At 41.7% G+C, this 24,898-nt stretch overlaps 1 protein-coding gene across 3 annotated transcripts in view; it reads left to right on the plus strand.

Annotated features, from left to right (window-relative positions):
- Nucleotides 1-42: 42 nt before the first annotated feature.
- Nucleotides 43-24,898, plus strand: part of LOC101466933 (adhesion G-protein coupled receptor G5) — a 30,952-nt gene continuing 6,096 nt past the window's right edge. For 2 of the 3 annotated variants that reach the window (XM_076877620.1, XM_076877622.1), the window contains exon 1: nt 24,402-24,827. In XM_076877620.1, the coding sequence (XP_076733735.1) occupies nt 24,737-24,827 (91 nt within the window). In that variant the 5' untranslated portion in view covers nt 24,402-24,736. Of the gene's footprint in view, nt 197-24,401; nt 24,828-24,898 lie in introns of those variants that run through there. The other variant, XM_076877621.1, reaches the window with a different exon arrangement.

Genomic DNA, 24,898 nt, shown 5'->3' on the forward strand with positions numbered 1-24,898 from the left:
TACTACTGTTGATCATCTGGCTGCTCTGGTCAGATAGCGCTGTCATCTTGTGGTGTTTTTCAGCCGTTCTTTGCCCTGACAGCTGTATATTAATATATTTACCTGACATTTGCTGAAATAATTCAGCCCACAATTAAAGTTGATTACAGCTCGAAGCATATATCACAGTATGCTGCATCCTGTGTTTTTCTCTATGGTAAGTACTGTGCAAACGTCTTTCATTTGTTTATATTTTGCAAGGAAAATGAGAAATAGGTAGAGTGATCTACTGCAACGCAAACACATGTGTGGAAGCACAGCTTATTATGATTATAGAACAGAGGTTCTGTAATCCTAATAAGCTTGACTGTCAATATTTGGTGTAACCATCTTTATTCTTGACCGCAGCCTGAACTCTCTTTATGTAAAGTAGTCTACAGGAATAGTTCTCCAGGCTTGTTGAAGAACATTCAGAGCTCTTCTTTGGATGCTGTCTGCCTGTTGTTCTGTTCTCTGTCAAGATGATGCCACACTGGTTCACTGATGTTGAGGTCCAGGCTCAGCAAAGCCATGACTGATGTGTTTTTCTACCCAAGGTATACATTTACTGCACAATCCTGTTTCAGATTGTGTTTGGAAACTGAAAAATTAAGCCAGGTTTGAAATCTGATGGCAGCGATATTCAAAATCATTGAATGAAGTGGGGCTTTAAAACATGATAGAGCCTCCACTGTGTTTTACAGACAGCTGTAGATATTCACCGTTGTACCTCCTGACCTCGTCTGTACATTATTGATAGGGATTTAAATTTGGATTTTCACCTCACAAAACCTGTTATCGCTGATTTTCAGTCTCGTTCTTGCGTAATTTGGGACACCTCAGCCTTTTTCTCCCCATTTCCCTTCCCTAAGAATGGCTTCTTTACAGACACCACTCCACTGAAGCCATTTCCGATGATGCTTTAGCAAACAGTAGATGCATTTAAGGTCCAGATGCATCTCTCTGATCCTGTGTCAGGTCTTTGCTAGATTTTTCCCCCTTTTTCTTAAGTACTTGACTTTCAGACACTGTCCACAAATTACTGGGTCCCTGACTCAGGACCATGACAGTACTCCCTCTTAAGGGCTGGCTCCAGACAGTCCCAAAAACAGCAGACCACCAGGCCCGAGCAGGTGGAGGGGGGTCCAGGATGGAGGGCTTGGAGCAAAAGCAGAATTACAAGAATTATCGGCTCATTGGAAGCAAAATATAAAGAAATGAGGTTTGGTTTAAAACTTTTGCACAGTACTGTAGGTGTATTCACATTCACAGACTCAGTTTCTTACTGGGACAATAATATACTGAACAGCATCAAGTCACTATAGTATGATATCTATGTTTCAGTAGTTACTTGAAAAGGCAGGTCACATCCTGTACCTTAGAGAGCAGTACACTTTAGTGGAGAAACCAGACTTTTGCTAAAAGTGAAATATATACCAAGGTAGACTAGTTAAATATTTTGTCAGACACTGATTATATTCATTTCTGCTGGTCACTCTGACCTGTCATAGACTCTGCAGTAAAGAAGTCATTTTTAGAATGATTTCAATATGTAATGGATGTGAAACTGTATAACAGTGTAAGAGACAAGTCAACATCTATGAAAGGCTTTATGAGAGATCTGTGTACCACACTCGCAGCTGAAGACATCTAAACCGTGTCATTTGTGCTTTTGTTGATGCTGCTGATAAGTGTATTCTTTAAAACTGTGGTCTATGTACCTCTATGTTAATGTGACACTATATTGTGGGTCTATAAATCCACAAAAGGTGGGCTTCATGTCAACATTTTGCCCAAGTGTAATTTATTATGTTTTCCACTTCTGATCGCCACAGTGTTTGAACAAAAGTACAGGTTACATTTACAGACTATAATTTCAGAAGTTTTTATGCCTGTGTTTGTTCAGTGTCGGTAGAAATGACCTAGATTCAGCTGGAAGAGGACTGCATCTTGATCAGTTTAATTAGGCACCTGCAGAGAATACTCACGCTTTTGTTTTTTATCACAAAAACAACAATCAGAGGCTTTTCACAGATGCTTTAACTGGGACAGTATGATAGCTCTTGAAACTGTCACATTATCAGAGGTTTTAAATCAGGTCATCTCAGAAAAAGCACAAATTACAGAGTAATTGGCAATCCAAATACATCATAAAAATGTTTAACTTACGATGCTGAAGCTATCGGAATGGATGCGAGGGAATGTTCAAAGAAGTGGAGTTAACAAATATGTTTGTCCCTGAATAAAACTGAAAGCAACAAAGAGCAATGACCCCGGTTTCTATTGGACAGCATTGCATATAAACCCCTGGGGCACAATTACACAGTAATTAACACATAATACACCATGCACACAAATCCTGACAATGATGTGAGGCAATGTATAGGCTCTATAAAGACTCCCCCAAGAAGTCTAAATCAGGCCTTAAAGTTGATCCTGGAACCGACCTGTTGGTGGCGTCCTAACATTCAAATTCAGTGAACAACCCATAATTTCACAATTGTTTTTAAAGGCAGACTGCATGGCTAGGTGCTTGATATTACACATCCGTGGCAGATGGGACTGAAAACACTTGAATTTGTTATATACTATTATCCGTATACAGTATCCAGGTCTATGCTAAATTGTCTCCAGTAGGCATATTGTTATCAAGTGCAGGGCAGATACTGGTAATTTGCCCCCTCTTGTCAGCAGAGCTGTCTCCAATCACTGATCAATGAACCCTGGGACAGCTGGAGCTGGGGCCGACCCTCTGCATTCTCTCACACGTAACACACCCCACCCCAACTCCTCTTTCTCCCTCTCACTGTCATTCAGCTGTGATCATGTCCCACCACTGAGCTGTGTGAGAAGCCACGGGTCTCTGCCTCCTCTGTTATGCGTTAATTGGATAGACTGCTAGGTTGGCCTTTGTCCCACCTGCAGTTTCTTGGAAGGGGTGGGTATGCATGAAAAGGGGATATGTTTCCTCATGCACAGTGATATTGGAAACTCGATCACCTCTTGCATGAGCGGCAACAAAAGGCTCAAAGATGAGCATTATTTGCTGCTTCCTTTTGTACTCTTGCCAAACAAAGACGACCCCACCACCACCACACACACACTTAAAACACCTGTAATTACTATAGAATCCCGTTAAGTACAGGTCATTGTTGTACACGCTGTATGAAAGCTAGCGCTACAATACATTCTCATGTCAGCTGGGAAAAGAAACAGATAGGCATGTATATTAGATAACCTTGCATTTAAATGGTTTAGTATTTGAAAGAATCTGGCGTTAATTATTAATGAAAAACCTAAGTACATATTGATGACATTAAAATATCATTGGAAAACAAAGCCAAGTTATTCATTAATAAACATTAGTGTGCAGTGTAGAAGTGCAGCAATCATTGAAGCTATAGGCCAACTCTCAGTGGGACACAGACGCGGGCATCTAAAGCACAAATAGTGACTCGCAGTGATGTATTCACTGCTACTCTCGCCATCATCTAGAAACATGCATTTTAAATTGGAGACCTTGTTGACTTAACTGAGTCGCATCTATCAGTATGTGGATTAAGGCTCTGTAGCGATGTGCTCACCTACTGCTCTTGGCCCTTATTGTCTCTTTGGTGTGATAGTCATTGACTCCTGTTTGGTTGGTGGAAGCAAGTGTTCAGAAATAAGTTCCCACAAACGCCCGAGATGCCTGGGAGAGAGAAGGCGGGCATCGGTTCATGTTACATCAGAAAACTGTTTCTGAAGAGCGATGCGTGCACGCCCACACACACTTACAGTAGTACTCCTTCTCGCACGAGCATGCACGTGGCTGCACAATCACATGCCCTACTTCCTCTGTAACCTCAAAAGCCCATTCTCCCTCTTGATATCTCATTCTCTATATGAATGTGCACACGCAATTCATCACAAACACACACACTCACACACACAGAGCATCTCGCAAAACATGCTCCGCATGTGAATCCTGCCTGGAAACTAAGAAGAATGGATTTCATTTGTTTCAACTGGACATGTGCCATGGCAACCACATCCTGACTACAAGCCAGTTAGATGAGACTTGCACAGGACCATGACCCAATGGCAGAGGTGACCTGAAAACAAAAGAGGGATTGCCTCCTTGACACCCAGCAATCTCATCCTGTAGTCCTTCATGTTTGTTTAATATGACTTGTATTCTTCAGATTTTCCTCTGAAGATTTTATCTGGACAACACGATCAAGATCATAGAATTAGCATCTGGAGCTGGAATATTAGGCGCACACATATACACACATCATTCATGACTTGGATTTACACTGTTTTACATTTATTTCCTTGATATTTACTCAAACCTCAATATGAATTTCCTCAAAACAGGCCAACAAGTAGTTTTTGTGCTGCTGGCTATTTTAAAATGTAATTTCCAAATAGTAATAATAATAATAGTAAAATAATAATAATAATGGATTGGATTTATATAGCGCTTTTCAAGGCACCCAAAGCGCTTTACAATGCCACTATTCATTCACTCTCGCATTCATACACTGGTGGAGGCAGCTACAGTTGTAGCCACAGCTGCCCTGGGGCAGACTGACAGAAGCGAGGCTGCCATTTCGCGCCATCGGCCCCTCTGGCCAACACCAGTAGGCAAATAGGGTAAAGTGTCTTGCCCAAGGACACAACGACCAGGACAGAGAGCCAGGGGATCGAGCCGGCGACCTTCCGGTTACAGATACGATTCCCAACCCCCTGAGCCACGGTCGCCCCGATTATACCGTGTATATGTATGTTCAGTAGTGGTGCAACGGATCACGGTTGATCCAAAATCCAGACCGATCCCACTCCACGGTTCGGTACGCACGTGATCCGAAGATGCGAAAAAGAATTAAAAGTATGTGCATGGTGTGCGTGGTCAGTTATGGCCAGCGCTAGCGGTCCAAGTGGAGGAGCAGAGGAGTTTAAGCAGCCCTTTGCTGCCTAATCCGACCGGGCTAAAGCTATTACAAAAGCTATTGGGGTGTTTAGCTGCAGACGGGAGGCCGTATTCCGTTGTGCAAAACAAGCGGTTTAAACTGTGATGAACGTGCTTGAGCCACGCTATGATATCCCGTTGCGTGTCCACTTCAGTGTGACAAGATCGCTCCAAGCATGTATGAGCAGGAGAACTTTAAAGTTATGGCTGAACTGTCCCAGGCATCTTCTGTTGCTCTAACTACAAATGGGTGGATCTCCAGGGCAACGGAAAGCCACGTGACCGTGACCGCTCGTTATATCACAGCGGAGTGGTAGATACAAAGCCCTGCACTGCCCTGTAGATTACATTAGATTAGATGAAACTTTATTCATCCCTCGGGTGGGTTCCTCCGGGAAATTCAGTTTCCAGTAGCACAGCACCGACAGAAGTTGCAGAATGTGAGCAGAAATATACCACATATACACATATATAAATACAGAGAATACAAAAGGGATAAATAGAATAAACAGGAATAAGAATACAAGGGAACGGCACATTTCAAGTATTGTGAGTCTATTACACTGTTGGATATTAACAAAAACTATTGCACAGTGAAAAGGCGCTACAGCTTACTTGTTCCCCCCTCCTTTGTCCCCGTTTCCCCTCCCTCTCCCCTCCAGCGAGGAGTTAAACAGTTTGTTGGCGTGTGGGACTTTTTAAGTCTGCTGGTCCTTGACTTTAGGAGAAGCAACCTCTCACTGAACAGACTCCTCTGGTTGTTTATGGCCGTGTGCAGGGGATGCAGAGGATGCCCAGCATGGTTCATAATGTCCATATTGCACCTTAATTTGTTTTTATATAAGTGAGTGAAATGAGTCTTCAGTTGAATGTTTTTTAATAGGCAAAAAATACTTAACTCTTGAGCATCCCTTAAAATTTATACCCATCCTTTGCCCTTCGTACCCAAAATGGTCCCTTTTTTTCGCTAGGGTCACTCGAGGGTTAATGTTATAATATATATTTTAATATAGTCTTCATTTTACATGTTCATATTGTTCAAAATATGACATCTAACATGTAATATAAAAATTACATGTAGCAAATCAAATCACTAAATTCCATATATCTAACATATATATCTGATTAACAGAAGTGCAGAAAATATTTGTACATATACTTACTAAAATCAAAATCTGTGAAACCTTTTATGTAATTACAATAGAGAAAACGTAATTATGATAATTATTGTTTATAAATACATGAACTATGTCACTTTAACACAAGAAACTACCTAAATGAACATCCATCCAAAGTAGTAGTAAATGGTAAATGGCCTGTATTTATATAGCGCTTTACTAGTCCCTAAGGACCCCAAAGCGCTTTACACATCCAGTCATCCACCCATTCACACACTGGTGATGGCAAGCTACATTGTAGCCACAGCCACCCTGGGGCGCACTGACAGAGGCGAGGCTGCCGGACACTGGCGCCACCGGGCCCTCTGACCACCACCAGTAGGCAACGGGTGAAGTGTCTTGCCCAAGGACACAACGACCGAGACTGTCCAAGCCGGGGCTCGAACCGGCAACCTTCCGATTACAAGGTGAACTCCCAACTCTTGAGCCACGATCGCCCCACAGTAGTAGTATAGTAGTATAAGGATAAGCTAAAACATATCACCTCTTTGGCTGCATGCACAAAATGGGAATAGTTTTTGATTTTGAGAAACATTCCCTTAAATCTCCAAGTCAACTAGTTGTCTCTTGTGGCCATAAACATCTGAGCTTATAAGTTGTCTGTTATTGCTACTGGCTTATAAGTTTTGGTTAAGAATCTTATTCTCGACCAATATTCAGGAATAATTACATTTTAATTAGACATGTATTACACATTAGGTAATTTCTCAGTTATAACTAGGGGTGGGTTTTTATAATCGATTCATCGATTAAAATCGATTCTGGCTTGGATAACGTAAAATCGATTCATTAAAATCCTGAATCGATTTTTTAATATAAATTTATTTTGTCCGAAATGCCAGAATCTCTGGTGACATCTCACAAAATTTCAAGAACCACCAAACAGTAAATGAGAGCAGGTACAGGGATTCTGCACATATACTTAAACACACAGCGCGACCCGCGGATCAGAATCAGTTAGATGTCGCCTTTCTCACAGTCGGGGCTGAAAGCCGACAGCTCGCTGATCCGGGTCGGCGCTTTGTGTTCACGCCCTTTATGCGCTGATTCTAAAGCTGTTAGTTTGATCTCTCTCCAAACAATATTGACCGAACCAGCAGCTAAAGAAGATCCAAACGCTTCACATAAACATCGTCATGAATTCACTCTGTTTTGCTTCCATTGCGATGCGCAGCTCTCTCTCTCCCTCTCTCCCTCCCCCCCTCTCTCTCTCTCTCTCTCTCTCTCTCTCTCGAACAGTTTCGCTTTCTTCATTATTCGCTTGCTTGTTACGCACAAGTCTACTGTTGTTTACAGGCTGTCGGCCGCTGTTTTTTTCCCTTTTACATTCTTCCGAAAAGAAAACCTCATTTCTGCTGTTCAATACTGAACAAATTTAAACTTTTTAATATTATTCAAAATGCAAAATGCTTAGCCGTGTGTCTAATAAAACCGCTGTAACGTCAGAGGTAATGTTCATTAATTAATGGTTTTCTTTCGTTTTTGATGTACTGCAGAATATTTTTATAAAATCCCAGGCCAGGAAAACCTTCATGTTTTTCTGTGTTTTATCTTCAGCTACTTTGACACAAAGGCATCTGCTGTGATGCTCACACCTTGGATAAAGTCTTGCGAGTGTCAGCTTCCTTTTTATAGATACAAAAATATGTAAATGTTCTGATCTGAATTATACTTCTGACTGTCAAAATTTCCCAGATTTAAATCGAATCGAATTGAATTAAATCGAATCGTGGATCGAATCGATTTGGGACCTTGTGAATCGGAATTGAATCGATTCTAGAAATCAGTGACGATACCCAGCCCTAGTTATAACACTGGCCTTGGAAGCGGTAAAACATATAAATAATGTTAAATATATAAAACTGACCTAAGACAAACCTTAAAACGTCTTTGCTTAAGAATACTTTGGATTTTGAAAACTCGTAAAAAAGACACATGACCATGCTGCGACTTAGTAAACAAACTTAGCTCTCCACGGCATAAATAATCCTTGGACACACACACACACACACACACACACACACACACACACACACACACACACACACACACACACACACACACACACACACACACACACATTTCCTATGAGAATAACCATTTATATTGCATATTGCCATTAACATTTAAAGCTTGACATAGTCTCTGCACTGCAAATCTCCCTGATCTTCTCCAGACTCACACTCCCTCCTTCTCCCTGTGGTCTTCATCAGCATGTCTGCTTACTGTACCTCCCATTAATCTGAGAACTATGGGTGCAAGGGTTTTCTCTTAACTGTATCCAAACTTTGGAACACCGTACCCCCTCACATCCAAGAGCTGGACTCTTAAGCTTAGTCACTTTGACGGTGTTAGCTGTATACTATTTGTTTCATTTGATCGATTTTTAAAATACCATTTTAAACTGAGCTGAGCTTTGCTTTTTTATGGTGTAATTCACTCTTACTGCTTTAATTGTTTATCTAAGTATCGTCAAAGGCAAAATTAAATACAATGAATTGTGATTGTTTTTGCAGGTATTTTAACATAATCAAAGTATATAGGATATACAGTTTACTGCCTATGTCCTTACATGTGTTTACCCATGTATGAGCTGTGTTTTTCTGTTCTAGTAGGCAGCGCCACTGTTAGAAACCAAAGTCTATTTTCTGTCAGTCTACAACCCCTCACAGGTCCTCTCAGGTGAAGACACATTGAATAATGTAGCAGGTGTGGAGAGGAGGAGTGGGGTAGTTTTGTGCTTGAACCCGGCCGCTTTCAAAAATTGTGAAGGTGAAGCTAGTTATGAAGCAATGACATCCGATCTGACCGCCGTAACTGAGAGCGCTGACACAAATGGCCACCTATTGTAAGGGCCGTCTGGTAATCATACATCCCCGTCTGGCTTGCACACTGACGGCCAAACCTCACACTCTCGTGGGTGACCCAGATACAAAAGGCCTTTGTTTTCGTGGGTGCACACATAAACTTACAGACACTAAAGAGAAATCTAGAAATCCCATAGTTCTCCTCGTGGCATTGGTTTGGTTTAAAGGATTCTTTAAAAGAGCATCAGAGTGTGCAACGTCCCACTTTGTGAGTCTAGATTCAGGATGATGACACAATCACTTTGCCTCTGAAAGAAGTTTCCGTCTAAAACATTTTTATTAATCTAATGAATTTCTATTTGTTGTCAACAAATGATATAATTATAATACCAACCAACAGACCTATTGCAACTACGTGGCTGTACAGTCCAAAGCGTATAGACGTTTATTTCATTTGTCTCTGTGGGAGAAGAAGGAATCTGACGCGTAATGGCACAGGGAACATTTTCACATACTCTGACCCTTTGTTGAACCGACTACTGTCTGAACTTCACTGGGCGATGTGATGTACTTTATATCACAGCTGAGACATACTGAAGTCCAGCAGTTAACTGGCTGCAGGTGATGCTTTTATGTCAAGCGAGAAGATTTAATTGAAATGCAGGAGCTGGTCCCTCACGTTTCTCTTAATATTTTGCCTGCTGGCTACTCATAGGCAGGATCCTCCTGAAAAGTCTGAGCTTCAGTTAATGAGACTGACTGGTGTGCCGAGTTGTTCTGCTAGCCCTTCGGAGAATCTGAGAGAGTGCACGGCGAGGGCCCCAGCCCGTAACGCTCATGCACAAACATGCACACAGACAGATAAGAGCGGATAGCTGTGTGGGAGAGCTGACCAGCTATCTAAACTTCACAAAGACCATGCTGTTTAATCTGCTCCACACATTAAAGCCACGGCACCTCAAAGCCAGACGAGTCCTTACAGCCGTGGACATGCCTCTGCCTCCCTCGGAAGAGAAGACAGCGCGGCGGTGTCCACTGCGATGTGGCCCAGAAGCTTACCGTGAAGACAGGGAGTCTGTTCGCTATGAATGAGTCAATCTCACACCAGGGATATGACAATCCAAAGAGCACTCAAAACCAAACACAGCCCTTCAAGCGTGCACAAAGGGCTTTTCTCCATCATTAAAGACATCACACTGGTCCTTCAAATCTTTGAAATGCTGATATTGTTTTCCACAGGATTTTCGTCACGCTTTCAACACAAAGTCCCCAGAGGTGATAATAAAGGAGATCAAATAAAAGTCACAAATGGCATACTATTTAATCGCTGTTGTTCATTAAACAATTGAAATAAAGCTGATTAGAATCTGTTTTTACAGCAACACGGAATAACCGCGGCTGTTTTAGGATTTATTTATTTGCCACTTAATTAACTATGGATGGGCTCAAAGGCAGCCTACTGCTTGAGGAGGTCCAGCTTAGAGCCCCGCAAACAGCGTGTGCAAAAACAACATTAATGGCATCTATCATCAGCTACTAATTATGCTGCCCGTGGGCCTGACTGGATCCGGTTTCAGCTTTGGGCTCCAGCCACCAAACACTTAGCATTCATATTTAATCACAACTCATTATCCACTAACAATGTAGGAAGGAGACAGAGACCGCACCTGATATGGCAGACAGACACGGCCAACACACGCACCAAACAAAAATCTTACACATACACGTATTGACACCTGCAAAGACAAATAGAAGCAGCACATTAGCCGTCACCCCCCTCTTTCCCCAGTCAATGGAAAAGAGCTCTCTGTGCTTGAAGTGAGTCAACCTCTTTGATGAGAGGTAGCGCCCCAATTCGGTGCTTTCTCAGCAAGATGGTCCTTTCATGTGCGAGCCTTTTCAGCCTTTTTCTGGTTCAAAGAGCAGCAAAAGCAAACGGAGGCTAATCCTTTATCCTCACAACAACCGCTGGTTTGTTGCCGGGTTATCAGCTTAGAGTCATCATGATGTCACACTCCTCAGGTGTAAGTAGTCTGATGTGGGACATCAAATATGACTGCTGGAGCCACCTGCCCTCGTTATTGTCATCGGGGTGAAACAGAGTAGAGTGAGTCATGAGATTCACTCGTTTCATGATGGGGTCAAGTTTTCTTTGTGATTTTGCTCCGTGTGTTCGTTTGGTTCAATCGGCTGCATTCGGCGAGGCTATCGGCGCAAGCCTCGCAGCCCAGCGAGTTACTGTATCTGATGTGCATCAGCAAGTCCTTTCAAGTGCAGGTCTGCGCAATTTGTATTTAACACTGGTTCGAATAATTATCCAGCACTTGTTTGTCAAGGTCTAGGACTGTAGCCAGCTGAAACAGGAGATGCTCCTGAAAGATGCAGGAGCTTTTAAACAAAAAACACTGAAATATCATCTTTCTTTAAGCTGTGAATCAACACACACACTGCTATGTATTTTCTCACTTTGCGATTCTTTGAATCTGGGGCAGAAAATTGTAGCTATTATGCAATTTTTAAGAAATCAGCAGTTCACTAAGTGTAAATAAATCACTGCGAGTTCACAGTTACAGTTCAAAGTCATTTGTAGAAATGTAATTACCAATACAAACAAACATTTGTTTTGGATTCATTTAAATTCTAATTATTTTTGCATTTTTCTCTCGTCACACTGGCTAATACGCACCCGCACCGAATCTGGAGAGTTCAGCTTCAGTTATGTAGAATTCTGAGAGTTCGCTCTACTTGGTTCAGAGCCCAGCCATGGTTTTAGAAGTGTAAACAAAACATTTGACCCCTTGTGGAGACAAGTAATCAGCGTGTGACCTCAGACAGTGCCGTCTCTCATTTCTCATCACAGACAGGAGGCCAAGAGAAAGTCATCAGCAAGCACGTACGCTCATGTGCCCAGAGTATTTTCAAATACATATATATGTATGTATGTACTGGTGCACAGACACATGTATGCATAATTGTACTACAATGGCAACAAATGCAGTGACCTTATAGCAAATCCAATGAACCTTCATCAGATTTGAGCCATACTCTTTTAAACTTTTTTATTAGACAACACATAAAAAATCAAACACAACCTTGTGATGAAAAGCAAGTAACACAATATGCTTAAGGTGTCACAAGCTATAATCCTGAATTATTCATTCGAGCAAAGCAGCCTGATAGAAAAATCAATCATTCAATCCTGATCCGATACAGGTCTGCTGAAATATTAGCTGTGGGGAAACATCATGTATCAGTCCATGAATGCTCCTTAATGTATATTCCATTAAAAATTTACGCTCTAGTCTGAGAGTACGTGCGCGGACGTGTTCGCGTGCGTGCACTTGGGGTTTTTTGTTGCGCAGAGGACAGCATTGGTCTGCATGTGTGCGCGTGCTCGAGGAAGGTGGGGTCACCACGTTCACAGTCTGAGTCTTGAGAGCCGACGGGCTGTCGTCGGGGCAGGAGGAGGGGGTCACATGGGTGCAGTGACCTCCAGGCAGCGTTACGCGAACCCCCTCACGGACCTCGATGAAGTCAGATTGCCTAATCCGCGGAAAACAAAAGTGCAGTCAGTCAGAGCGGACAAGTCATCGACAACAGCAGAACCGCCGGTGTGGGAGAATTTCACCAGTCTGGGCCTCATGCAGCCCTTCAATTATGAGATATTGATGATGGAAAGGAGCCGGGCTTTTACACTACTAATGCTAATGGTCTCTAAGTGTTCACTAGTGAAAATGGACTATGTGTTTTCTGTTGAGTTAAATACGATAGGCTCGTGACGACTGCTGTCTGTGTTTTGCTGTGAGTGCTTTTGACAGTTGGCCTGCCAGTGTCAAATAACAATCAATGCTTGGCTGTTAAAGCAGCTGCATCTGCACGCGGGACTCCGATGTATGAAACATCTTTAAATAGGAGAGCTTCTGATAGAATAAACAAAGGATTTCTGTGTTTGCCAATATGGATGGATTATACAAATCTCCTGAAATTGTAAATCCGTCTCATGTGTAAAGCGATGGCGCTTATCTTTCTCACAATGCTACTGAGTATTTTGCCCCACTGCTCGCACGCGATTCCTATACTTTGTCTTCTGGGTGTTGTTTGGGTGAATCCCAAGTGAGAGCTATTCACGTTTTTCCCTTATACTGTGTTTGTCTGATGCACCACAGCCTACTGAAGTCTACAGTATTTACACACTGTTGTTTGTCACTCAGCTGACGATAAGCATCTCCAGCAAACTACAATGAGCATTATGAATGAGATCGTCCGTTGTAATCATCAGCCAGAGCACGAGACTTAACAGATAGTGGGGGGTTGGGGAGCCAGTCCACCCAGCAATACCAGTTTCTTTTGGTGGAAACCCTTCCTCCTTCTTTGGCAACTTGCCCCCCTAATGAACCCAATCCTCTTTAGATGATGTCATTTCAACAGTTTTGTTGTTCTTTGTGAATATGTAACCCAGATAAGCAGCAGGCACGCATGCAGGATGAACCAAAGAAGAAGCAAGAGGACCCAAAGAGATGGAAAAGTGAGAGAGACCCGTGCTTTACCAAATTCCAGGAGTATGAGGCGACCCAGCGTTGACTGCCCCACGAGGAATCCCTTTGATAGCACTCCTATCTGCCTGGCAATCAATACGTTACACAGTGCTGATAAAAGAATATGGCTTACATCAAAGCGCACGCCTGCCACGATGTGGAGGATAAGTAATAAAATGTCAATTATTAATGGAGGGGAAGGGTCCCCTTTCAAGTGGAAGAGAATTTAGATAGTGGAAATCAAACAGAATCCATTGTCTATAAATAACATCCTCAAGGCATTTAAATCCTTTCAAAATAACTTTCAAGTCACTTAACAGACACAAAGATTTCATCGCATGCAGTTGGTGCGGTTTAAACGTGAAATCCTGATTGCTTCCAAACAATATTCGCACAGCAACAAAAGAAGTAACCCTTCTGCAACCTCTGGACAACATTATTCCTCAGCTGCCAGCAGTTTGAACTTATAACCTTCACCTTCCTGTAACCCCGGCATCTGTCCAGCCTAACTGTGGGTGCGTAGATCCTCTCCACACTTCACCGTGGCTCTCGATCAATATTTTTCCCTGTAGAGTGGCTTTGTTCTTTCATGTTTTGATTGTGATAGCCAACAAAGTTTTTTTAGGGGGGTTTGGCTTTATCCCATCTGACTTTGAAATTCACATTGTTTGATGCGGCTTGTCAGGTGATATGATTTATTGATCAGCATGTCTCTGATAAGAAAAAGAGATGTTGGCACTGCATTTAAGAGCCCTGCGGCTTTATTACACAATGCAAAACAGAGCAGTGTAACCCTCAACGTAGCTGCAATTTTAAATATTCATAGGAAAAGAATCAACATATGGATCAACATACATATTTTATGTTAGCATTCCCATATGGAAAAGAAATCTACTATATAGCATGCATTAAGTACAAACTTTTTGTCTTTCATTTTGCCCCGAGGCAGCTGCTTGCTGTCCCCCCCCCGGCTGTAGTGAGGGGAAAAAGAATCAAGTATAATTCACTAATGAACCTGTCTGGATTGTTCTTCCCCGTGAAGTTCACATGAAAGCAGTTTTATTGATTTCTCAGCCCAGACCTAATAAACTGTGAAGTTTTCACTCTGCTCACACCTCAAACTTTACCTCCCACCTCTGTTATTGCACAGGTTGTGTGAGCAAGGTTGTGACTGTTTCTACTCAGCTGGTCAATGAAAGTAGCCTCTTCATTCCCCGAAGTCTGAGAATGTATTAATGTAAAGTTTTACAATCTTTGACAAATAACAGAGCAAAAAAAAGTTACAGTGTAACTAATGCACAACAACATATCTGAGGAAGTGTTAGATGCTAAAGCTAACTTAAATCCTTACAGCAGTTATCAGGTGGCTTTCCGCGCATGCTAGAGCTTCTCACTGCAGCTGTCACTGAATCCCCAATCTTCTCCTTTTCAGAGGCTAATGTGCTGACTCTGGGATTCTCCGGCTCTCAGCGGGGAGCTTCTGGCCACCTGCAGTTGAGGGAATGTCCAGGGTTGAACATGTGGTCCTTAACAAAGGGACCTCTTTTAGGTCCATCTGGGAACTCTCATTTTCTTCCTTGCAAAAGGACAGTAGCCAGGGGAACCTGGTTTACAGCAATCTTGAGAGGATGAGTGGTGAGAGTATGTGAGTCCTTTCCATCATCGTCTCTGTTACATTCAAACAAAAAACGATCTTTTTTAACAGCCTTTGCAGCAGCCACACATCCAGAAAACATGCCCGCAAACAAAGAAAAGCATAAAAATGTGATGTCTCATAAATGACTTTGGATGTTTTGATGACCATAACTTACACAAAGAGTCTTCAAACAGTGCACAGTCTTAGGTGTGTTATCAGCTGTGTGAGACTTACTGCTTTGTGTTAACATGTAGTCCTCTCTAAAGACAAAAGAATCTTCACAATTATGCCGTGCAGTCTGAAGTGCTTCAATGTTTTTATTTAGATTATTTATAGATGTGTATAACCAGGTAAGCCCTCGATTTAAGTCTTCATGCAAAGCAAACTGCTTGCAGTCTAAGAAATGCATTGATTTTCTGCTTTAACATTTAACAAGACACCATATTTTATTCCCCCAAAATGTGAAGCTATTTGTTTAAAAACTATTTGTTTAACCGTCCTTCTTGATCGCAACCAGCCCTCCTTTCTGTCCCACTGGCTCTGTGCCAGGCAGGGAATCCTGGCAAACACAGGGCAGACAGACAAATCAAGCTGCCGGCGGCGTTTCAGACAGAGCAGACAGTCACCAACCCAGTACCTGAGCACAAAGACAATGATGTCATGTTGTCTCCTTCCTTTGCAGTCAGAATTACTACTATTAACAGAACAACATGGAAAAGCATCGCCTATTTTAAAGATGGAAACAAACCACAAAGTACTCAGAATAGAGGGTTTGTAAAGAATCTGCGTACCACAAAGGACCTATTCTTTATTTCAATTGAACTGCCTAGAAATATCGGCCGCACATTACTCTGCCCTTGGGTAATGAAACTATTAATTCATGATGAAAGTGGATCCATGGGCGTTTCTCAAAATGAGATCATTCCTTTCTTTATATATCCTTCAGACAATTCTGTCAATGAGACAGAATAAAGGTGGTTAAGTGCACTTTTGATATGTCTTTTTCTTTTAAATATATTAACATGCTGTGCAGGGTGATATTTAAAGGAACAAGTAAACAGTTGACCCTTTCAAAAATGTAAATAAATAGTCATTTACCTCACCCAATATCTTACCCCTTTCTCACCTCCCTGCCAATTGCACTAGACCACCCAATGATCTGTCATCACCAGGTCATCAACTGAACCACTGCATTCCTTTCTTTTCATTCCCTGCTTTTTTCACACTCTTGCAAGACTCATCTCCTCGTTTACATCTCTATTGTGACACAAGAATTTGTCATTTTGGTGCCCCTGGCACCCTCCCGGGCCCTTCACACCTCAGTGCGGCCTCCTCGCTCCACACCTGAAAGCAGATTAGCTGGACATCACCTCCCCACCTCCACCCTAGTTTAGTCTGCGGTTCTTTTCACTCCTCACTGGTCCTTCTTACCCCCCTCTGATTAGACTGCTTCAGTTTCAAGCATGAGGTCCAGGATAAGGTTACTGTACTGGGGTCGCTGATACACCAGAAGAGGTAAGTTATTGGGTCATGGGAACGAGAGAGACACTGGCCGCAGACGTTGATGTCATGGCGAATTGCCTCAGTAATAGACTGCAGACCGGTGATGTCATAGTACGGTTAGAAATCTGGAGGATGGGCGAAGGAGGATGAATGAATCGGATCAAAAGTGCAAGCACAGTACGATATCTGATGCGCTTCATGAAAAGAATGTCATTCACAATTGGTCTGCAGCCATCACTGTGTTTATCTCTTCTATTTAAAAAAACAACATTTTGGTTCCTGTTGTCATAGTTGGCACGGCAACCAAAAGCAGTGAAGCTCTTAAATCGGAAAAGTCCCGACACAGACCCGAGGTAATCATGAATTAGCAAACATGTCTGTAAACCACAAAGATGTTTCCCATCTGATATTTGCAGTATTCATCCAACCGTGTTTTTGTTTATTTTGTTGGCTGTTGGAGGTCCAGGGAGGCCGAGCACCGCCACTGGTGACCTTGTAAAAGAGAAGTGATGAAAAATTAATGGGAGAAATTCAGCCGCCTGCTTTTCTTGCTCTATTTAGTATGTCTGCAATTCATTATATTTACTCGATATTTTGCTTTCACATTCTTTTACATGATACTTATTGTGCAAAAAGGAAACAAAAGTGGAGCTTCAGCTGCAGCCAGCCAAACTGCATTAAAACTGAATTACGTCTGCACTGTGAAATATTTTAATTGCAAGCTGATAAGGTTTTAGACTGAGGCTGTAGAGCGATCAGAGTGCTCAGCGCTCCGCCACATCGGTTAAAGCTGTGAGTGGTGGCAGACAGCCAGTAAGATGAATCAAGACTCAGTGATGCTGCACTCTACATTTAAAGACACCACAAAGGGATTAGCTTTGATTTGTGGTCACTGCTGCTTATGTCTGTGAATGTTCCTTTTGCAATTTATCAAAAGAGAAAGTGCACTGTTTGAACCCTTTGTACCTTCCACCCACCCAAAGCTGCTCACTTACTGAGCAGAAATAACTGACTGATAATGTGAACGGTACCTATGGTTGTTCGTGTTTGTTTATACGTGCATGGATGCATGGCTCAGACATGCAAAAACAACACAAACAGGTGCCTAAAGCATGCACACACAACATCTGAACTTCTGCATTCCAACACAAGGCCAAGTCCTTTCCCTCACACCCTCTATCTATAACTCTTAAGACTCTCAAACACTTTGATCCCCTCATGCCACCAAGCCAATAGTGAAACATTAGTGGGAGTAGCTCTTCTGTCAGATAGTTATGGATTGTGCTGTATAGAGGATGAGGTCACCAGGCAAATGCATAGCTGCTCTGGCTCACTGTCACTTTTCTAATTGGAATGACAAGCGGGGTCATATTTCTCCAAAGTTAAGATCTTAATCTCCTCAAACGGGATTGATGCCGACAATGTTTTATACCCAGAGGGCATAAATATTGACACGTATCTTGATGTATATGGGATGATGTGTAACATGAGGCTATCGCTGTGTCGCACATGACAGGTGATCTGCTGACTTTGGTACTGACGAGCTCATAGACGCAGTGCAGCACAAAGGGTAACAGCTGCGTGCACGGATGTGGATATCTTATACGCTGTATCCTACAGAGCATCAGCATCGCTGCCAGTTGTCTGCTTTATGATTTTCATAGTTAGCAAACCAACCAGTATGATGAAATCTCTGCAGCTGTTGTGTGCAGCAAGTCAGGCAACCAAATCCACCAGGGAAGCTCTCCAAAATGGATGCCGGCCACACGGCTCCACTACAGTGGAGCGGAGTGTAAGCGGAGGGAACAGTGCAGCTATGCCATGACGGCAAAGGCTCCATTAAGGGCCATCAAATATTCATCTGCCATACGGCACTGAGCCCTTATTTCTACCCTGCAGTGTGAAAATCCACCAGGAAAACCTGTCCTGAAAACAACAACAATGCTGTGAAGAGAACGTAAAGGAAAGCCCCTAATTATCTTGGACTTCTCACCAGGCAACACCTATTTATTTATTGATGAACAGTGGCAGAAACAAAGGCAATACTGTAACATACTAACTACCACCGTCATTAAGTGAATGGCTGCCTAATCTTCACAATAAGCTTCAATCATAAAATTGTTCCTGTTCAAAGGGACGTTTGTTTTCTCACCTGGTCCACATTGTGCAGCAATGTCAACTAATGTCCATAAAGCACTCAATGAGCATAACAATGACATCACCAGACTGACCACATGGTCCAATAACTTGAGTTGACTCCAAGCTGTCAATAAAAACTCCATCAATGAATCCAACCAGGCCTATTCAGAGCTGTGACCGGGTTTAAAATGTGTTTAGTGCTGCTGGTGGGGCGCTAATTTGCTTAGGATCCTCGCAGGCTGGCTGTAATTACATTATCAGACCGTTAACAACCACAGAGGAGCTCGAGACGTTTCTCTAAAGGCTCTGTCATCCATCAGTGTGCGGTGAGTTGCAGTGGAGTTTATCTAGAGTGCTGTTTGGCTAGGTCTTTCATGTTTTTGAATGGGATTTCCCTTATTATTTAGACGCTGGCTGTGATACACAAGATGCACAGCCTACCTGAATATTGTTCTTGACCTTGTCAATCTCTTTATGACCACAGTGTAAGGGTCTTCGAAAAGCCTCTTCTTTCAGGACAACAAACCAAGTCACAAAACTCAAATCGTCTCAAACTGGTTTCTTAAACATGAAAATGAGTTAATTTTACTCAAACAGCCTCCAGTAACGAGTTCTCAATCCAACAGCGTACCTTATGGATGTACAGCTGCCAAATCTGCAACAGCTATGTGATAAGGACCAGGATCTCAGAGGAACATTTCCAGCACCTTGTTGAATCTCTGCCATAAAGGATTAAGACAGTTTTTTAGGTATGAGAGGGTCCAACACAGTACTTGTTACTGTAGGTGAACCCAATAAATATATTGTATTGTAATTATCGGGTTTACATTGCCCCAAACATAAATGTAACATACAAGTAAAAATAAATGAAGAAACAAAAATAAAGCTCTGTAGCATTAGACTATAACCCCCCCCCCCCCCCCCAAACAAAAAACATTTCATATTCTTAGAAAATGAAAAACTATCACAAAAACTAACCCTTCTGAAATAAAGGCCAAACATTATCAAAACAAAATAGGATTATTTATGCTATGATAATTTGGTTGCATTAGGCAGGTTGCATTTGGTGATGGGCTCTAGACTGTAGGAAGTCATCGGCAGCAAAGGATTTTCATCTGAGTTAATAAAAACAATCATTATATTTAAAATTAGGTGAGTTTATTAGGTGATTCATTCAAATGCAACATAGAAACAAATTTTTAATGATTGCATCTTTGTCTAAAAACTTGTGGACCTAATTGTATAACATGCTTTCTCTCAAATGTTCACCAGAGGGCAGCATCAGCGCACGTTATAGTTCTTAAGTTCACATTCAGTCCTGGTTGTTAATGTAAAGTGGCCTTGAAGGAGAAAATGCAGACAAAAATGTCCATAAAACAAAAAATGCAACACAGTTTTGTTAAAAATTCCCAGTGATACCATGTAGATGTACATCCAATATGATACATCCAATCTGAACATGTCTTGATGCATGCTCAGTAATTCAGGTAAGGAAATGCCAAAAAGTTGATTCTGTTCATCTGGATGTTTTCAGCGTTTTCAATGGGAGAAACATTTCATCACTAATCCAAGTGACTTGTTCAGTTTCAGCTCACTGCAGGTTTCCCGGACTTTATAAACAGTACATTTGCATAATGACTGAAGCTAATATCACTGACGAATAGGCTGTAAGGTCAGTTTCCTGATCATTAATATGCAAACTGTCATGACCTTTGATCAACAAACACTGATCAAAGCATTGATCAGTGATAATTAATCAATGACCGTGAGTAACATTCACAGAGTTGGGGAATGGCAGCAGTCACAGATGGTGAAAGATGTACCTTTAGGCCCCCTACTCGATTCAGAGATGGTCGTTCCCTTTTCTCATAAATGGCCTCTCTGACTTCCTGCTCAAACCAGCGTTCCTCCCTGTCCAGGGTGTGTACATCTTCATCACTGAACGAGTGTCCACTGGTCTGTAGGTGTAAATAGACTGCGGAGTCCTGGCCTGACGAGTTAGCTCTTCTGTGTTGCGCCATCTGCTTAGCCGGTTGTTTGATTTCTCCGATGTATTGGTGGCAATCCTCCTGGCACAGTGCTACACTACATTACTGTGTTTGTGTTGGGGAACCCTTGGGGTGGACCAGTTTTTAGGCGCAATGTGCTCTGAGGTTTGAAAGCTAAAGAGGTGCTGTGTTTCGAGAAAATGCATCTCAGCTGTTCTAATCCGGACACATAAAGGATCACTAATGGATTTTGCTTAGGCAGCAGTTGTACTTCTCTCCTGGATCGCGTGTAGCTTTCTTTAGGCGTCCTCCCAGCTTTGACAAATGTGCAGCTGGGATGACCACATTTACTCAGGGCCTTCTTGGCATGATGTTCTTCTTCTTCCCTAGCTGCTCTGTCTGTGGGGATGGTGTTCGCTCTGTGTTGTAGCGTCCTGATGACACCTAGTATGTGCTCCAGTGGAGGATGAGAGTCAAACCTTAAATACTGATCCGTATGCGTTGGTTTACGGTACACATGAACTTTTAAATGCCCCTTAAACATATTCAACTCTGTATATTTTATATATTTTATTATTATTATTATTATTTTATTTTATTTTTTTACTATTTAATTTGTAAAAATGTGTACACACACACACACACACACACACACACACACACACACACACACACACACACACACACACACGTAGGAAAATATTTAGTATACACATCCAGAAATGCATACACTATTATATATTGTACATATATTTATTAGTTTCAGGTTGGCCATTCTTGTATTTTGCTCATTTGTGTTGTTGTGTTTGCACATCTCTGTTGCTTGTGGGTCTCGCACACAAGAATTTCACTCGCATGTGCTGTGCCAGTGTGCCTGCACATGTGATGTGACAATAAAAAGTGATTTGATTTGATTTGATTTGATTTAAACCTTTCCCCACTGAAAACGCTATGTCCAGATGAACAGAATCAACTATTCAGATTTGTGCAAATCCTTCAATCTAAGAAGGCTAACGTGTCATTTTTCATATCCTCCCTAGTGAACTTGATGTGTGGTCCACCGCGTTAATCCATCCATTGGTGTTCCCCCGGATAAGCTGGAGGAGGTGGCTGGGGGGAGGGAGGTCTGGGCTTCTCTGTTTAGTCTGCTGCCCCTGCGACCCCGCAGTCCACCGAGTTAATGTGATCAGTGAATTTTGGTGCATCTGAGATTTCATTTTCACCCAGTTTTTATCCACATATCTGGTGTTCCAGCACAGGATAATAGAGCCCTCTTTTCCCCTTCTTCCATGTACAAGTTGCCACATTGGGTGAAACTGGGGAACCCATGGCACACCCATGTTCCTGCCTGTAATACTGACCCTTGTGTGTGAAATATGCGAAATGAAGACACAGTTCCAGAGCAAACATACTGCTGATACTGGTCCTGTTGTTGCTTGGATTAGTGAAAAACCTTTCCCCCACTGAAAACGTGACGTCCAGATGAACAGAATCAACTTTTTGGCACTGTGAATATGGTTAATATTGTTTGAGAGAATATCATATCAAGACGTTTGAATCTTGACAGCAGCTTTCCATGTAGCACCCACCAGACGGACTGACTTGGTGGAACTTGTTTACTGACATTTAAATAAAAACAATCAAATGTCAATACACAAGTTGCTACCACAGAAGATTGTTAAATCTATTCAATTATTTGGGGAATCTGTATTGTAATTATAATACTTTTGGATTAGAAAAGTCAGTAGGTAACCTTCTTGATAAACAAGTTTCCAAGCGAGAGAGTCCTACATGAAATATGATAATATATGCCTTCAACGGCATATTTAGCCAGCGGATCTGTTTGGATGATGACTGTAAAGATTTCCACTGTACTAAAAAAAAAAACACAAGCAAAACATTTTCACATCTGTTTATTTGCCTTCTCCGAGTGGTACAGCTCAGGCTCCTACTGGATGACAGATGGGCAGATTAACTAACATATTTATAGTAGTTTGTTTATTAGAATAACTTATTTTATATATTTATACTGTTAGAGAGATTTTTTGCACATTTGCAGTACAATACAGTATTCAGAAAATACTGTATAAAAACAGTACTTACTAATACCTTTATAGCCATTCATTGGAATTCATGAAAATCTTTTAGATGAGGTTTTCGAAATGTCATGATGTTTTGCACGTCAACACAAATGTATTGCTGTTTGTTAGGTCAGTTACATATTAAGCCTTTCAGTTCGTATCAGAACAGAAATGCAAACCTAACTGGGTAACCTTTGTAATTTGCTTTCATTGCTTGGCGGGCTGCGAAAGTAATTTGTTTATTTCCCTCATGCAACCTTCAGGACACAAGCGTGGCTTTGTGATAGGGAATAAATAGTCAGGATTTGCATTCTGCATTATGCAAGCCAAAAGGTTGCTTTGAGCTTTTTAGTTATGCCTTAAGGTGTCAAAATTAAAAAAGATTACACAGTTATTGTTATCTATGTTCAGTGCGACTGTAAAGGAAAATGACTGGAACGTTATTAGGTATTTCATGTAGCCAAACCTTTTTTTTAGCATTTTGCCTCTGTTGGATACCGATAGTGAAGATAGACAGGAAGAAACACAGCAGGGGGCTACTGCCGCTGCTTTCTGCCCACACGGCACGTGGCCTGTCGCCTGGTCGCCTCTAAGCTAAATCGGTGCCCACTTACAGCCCCATCTTTGACACAAACTGCATTTGTGGTCAGAATGGGCATGGATGTCATGGTAATTGTGGGATATTAATGGTTTCTTTGAACTGTTCTTTTTCTAAAGTGGAATGATGGTACAGCATACATGACTTTCTTTAATTTTCTTTTTTTTGCCTGTCCCATTTGGTTCATTAGCCATCAGAATTGTTGTCTGAAGACCAACAAGGATACCCAATGGATTTACTTTGCCAAATGGATCATTGTGGCATTGCCGTACTGGTCCATTTGATTGACCTTTGTTGTTATTATTTATTTTATTTTATTTTATATCTTATTTTATTGAGAAAGGGCACTTAAAAAGAGAAAGAAGAGAAAAATATCTCCTGGATCACCTGTTGAGAGAAAAAGAAGAGAAACAAGCAAAAAAACCATACTAAACACAAAACCATCGCATTAATCTAGCTAAGTGTAAACAGCAGTAAATACTAAATATTCAATGTTGTTGTGCAGCACGCAGGACCGACAGCGCACAATGTGCTTTGAAGTAGCAGCCAAGAAAGGTGCAGTTTTTAAATTTATCTGGGCTAGTGTAGATGTAGCCTTGTGGAGGAGTAAAGGTGAGGCTTTTGAACTTAAGAACACTGTAGAAAATACAAAAAATATTCAAACTTGAGCACCCAATTCTTGTTTCGTAGTCATTAAAGATGTATGTATTGACGAAATTATTATAAACCACAAATTACCATGTCAAGCCCATGAGGAGCGGATATAAAGTAAAGGTTTTAATATGCATCCCTGAGGCACTATCACAATTACAACCATCTATTTCTCATTCAACCTCAATTCAATGCATATAGTCACACACACACACACACACACACACACACACACACACACACACACACACACACACACACACACACACACACACACACACACACACTTTATTCCTTTTTTAAAATATATGAATACACGAGTTACTGGGGACAAAATACAGGATAACATTACAGGAGCATCTGTGTACATTTTGTTCCAGCCCATGACAATAGGTGCCATTCTGCCAGCTGTGGAAACATAAACTTTGAGACGTGGGCCCAGTTTATTTGCAAGTCAAAGCAGGGAAGCAGATATGAAAGGTATATTTGTCAGTAACATGTGATGTCTGTAAGCTGGACGTGAGTTGCTGTGAAATTCGACAATGCAGAACGTATTCTCATTTGGGAAATAGAAGCCGGAAGGTACTTAAACTCTCAGGCTGTGATAAGCTAAGATTCATTTGAAGATTCCCATTTCTCTTTAGGAAAATGTTACCAATGGATGTAAATCATCGCCGGACGCTTGCTGCGAAGCTTCTGTTTTATGGGATATTCCTCAGCAACCACATAAGTGAGGGTGGTAAGTTCAACAAAATGTAGCTTAAAAGATTTCTCAATATCAACTCATAATCAGATTTTTCATGTTGTCAG

This window comes from Maylandia zebra, linkage group LG19, assembly GCF_041146795.1.
Source record: "Maylandia zebra isolate NMK-2024a linkage group LG19, Mzebra_GT3a, whole genome shotgun sequence".
NCBI lineage: Eukaryota > Metazoa > Chordata > Actinopteri > Cichliformes > Cichlidae > Maylandia > Maylandia zebra.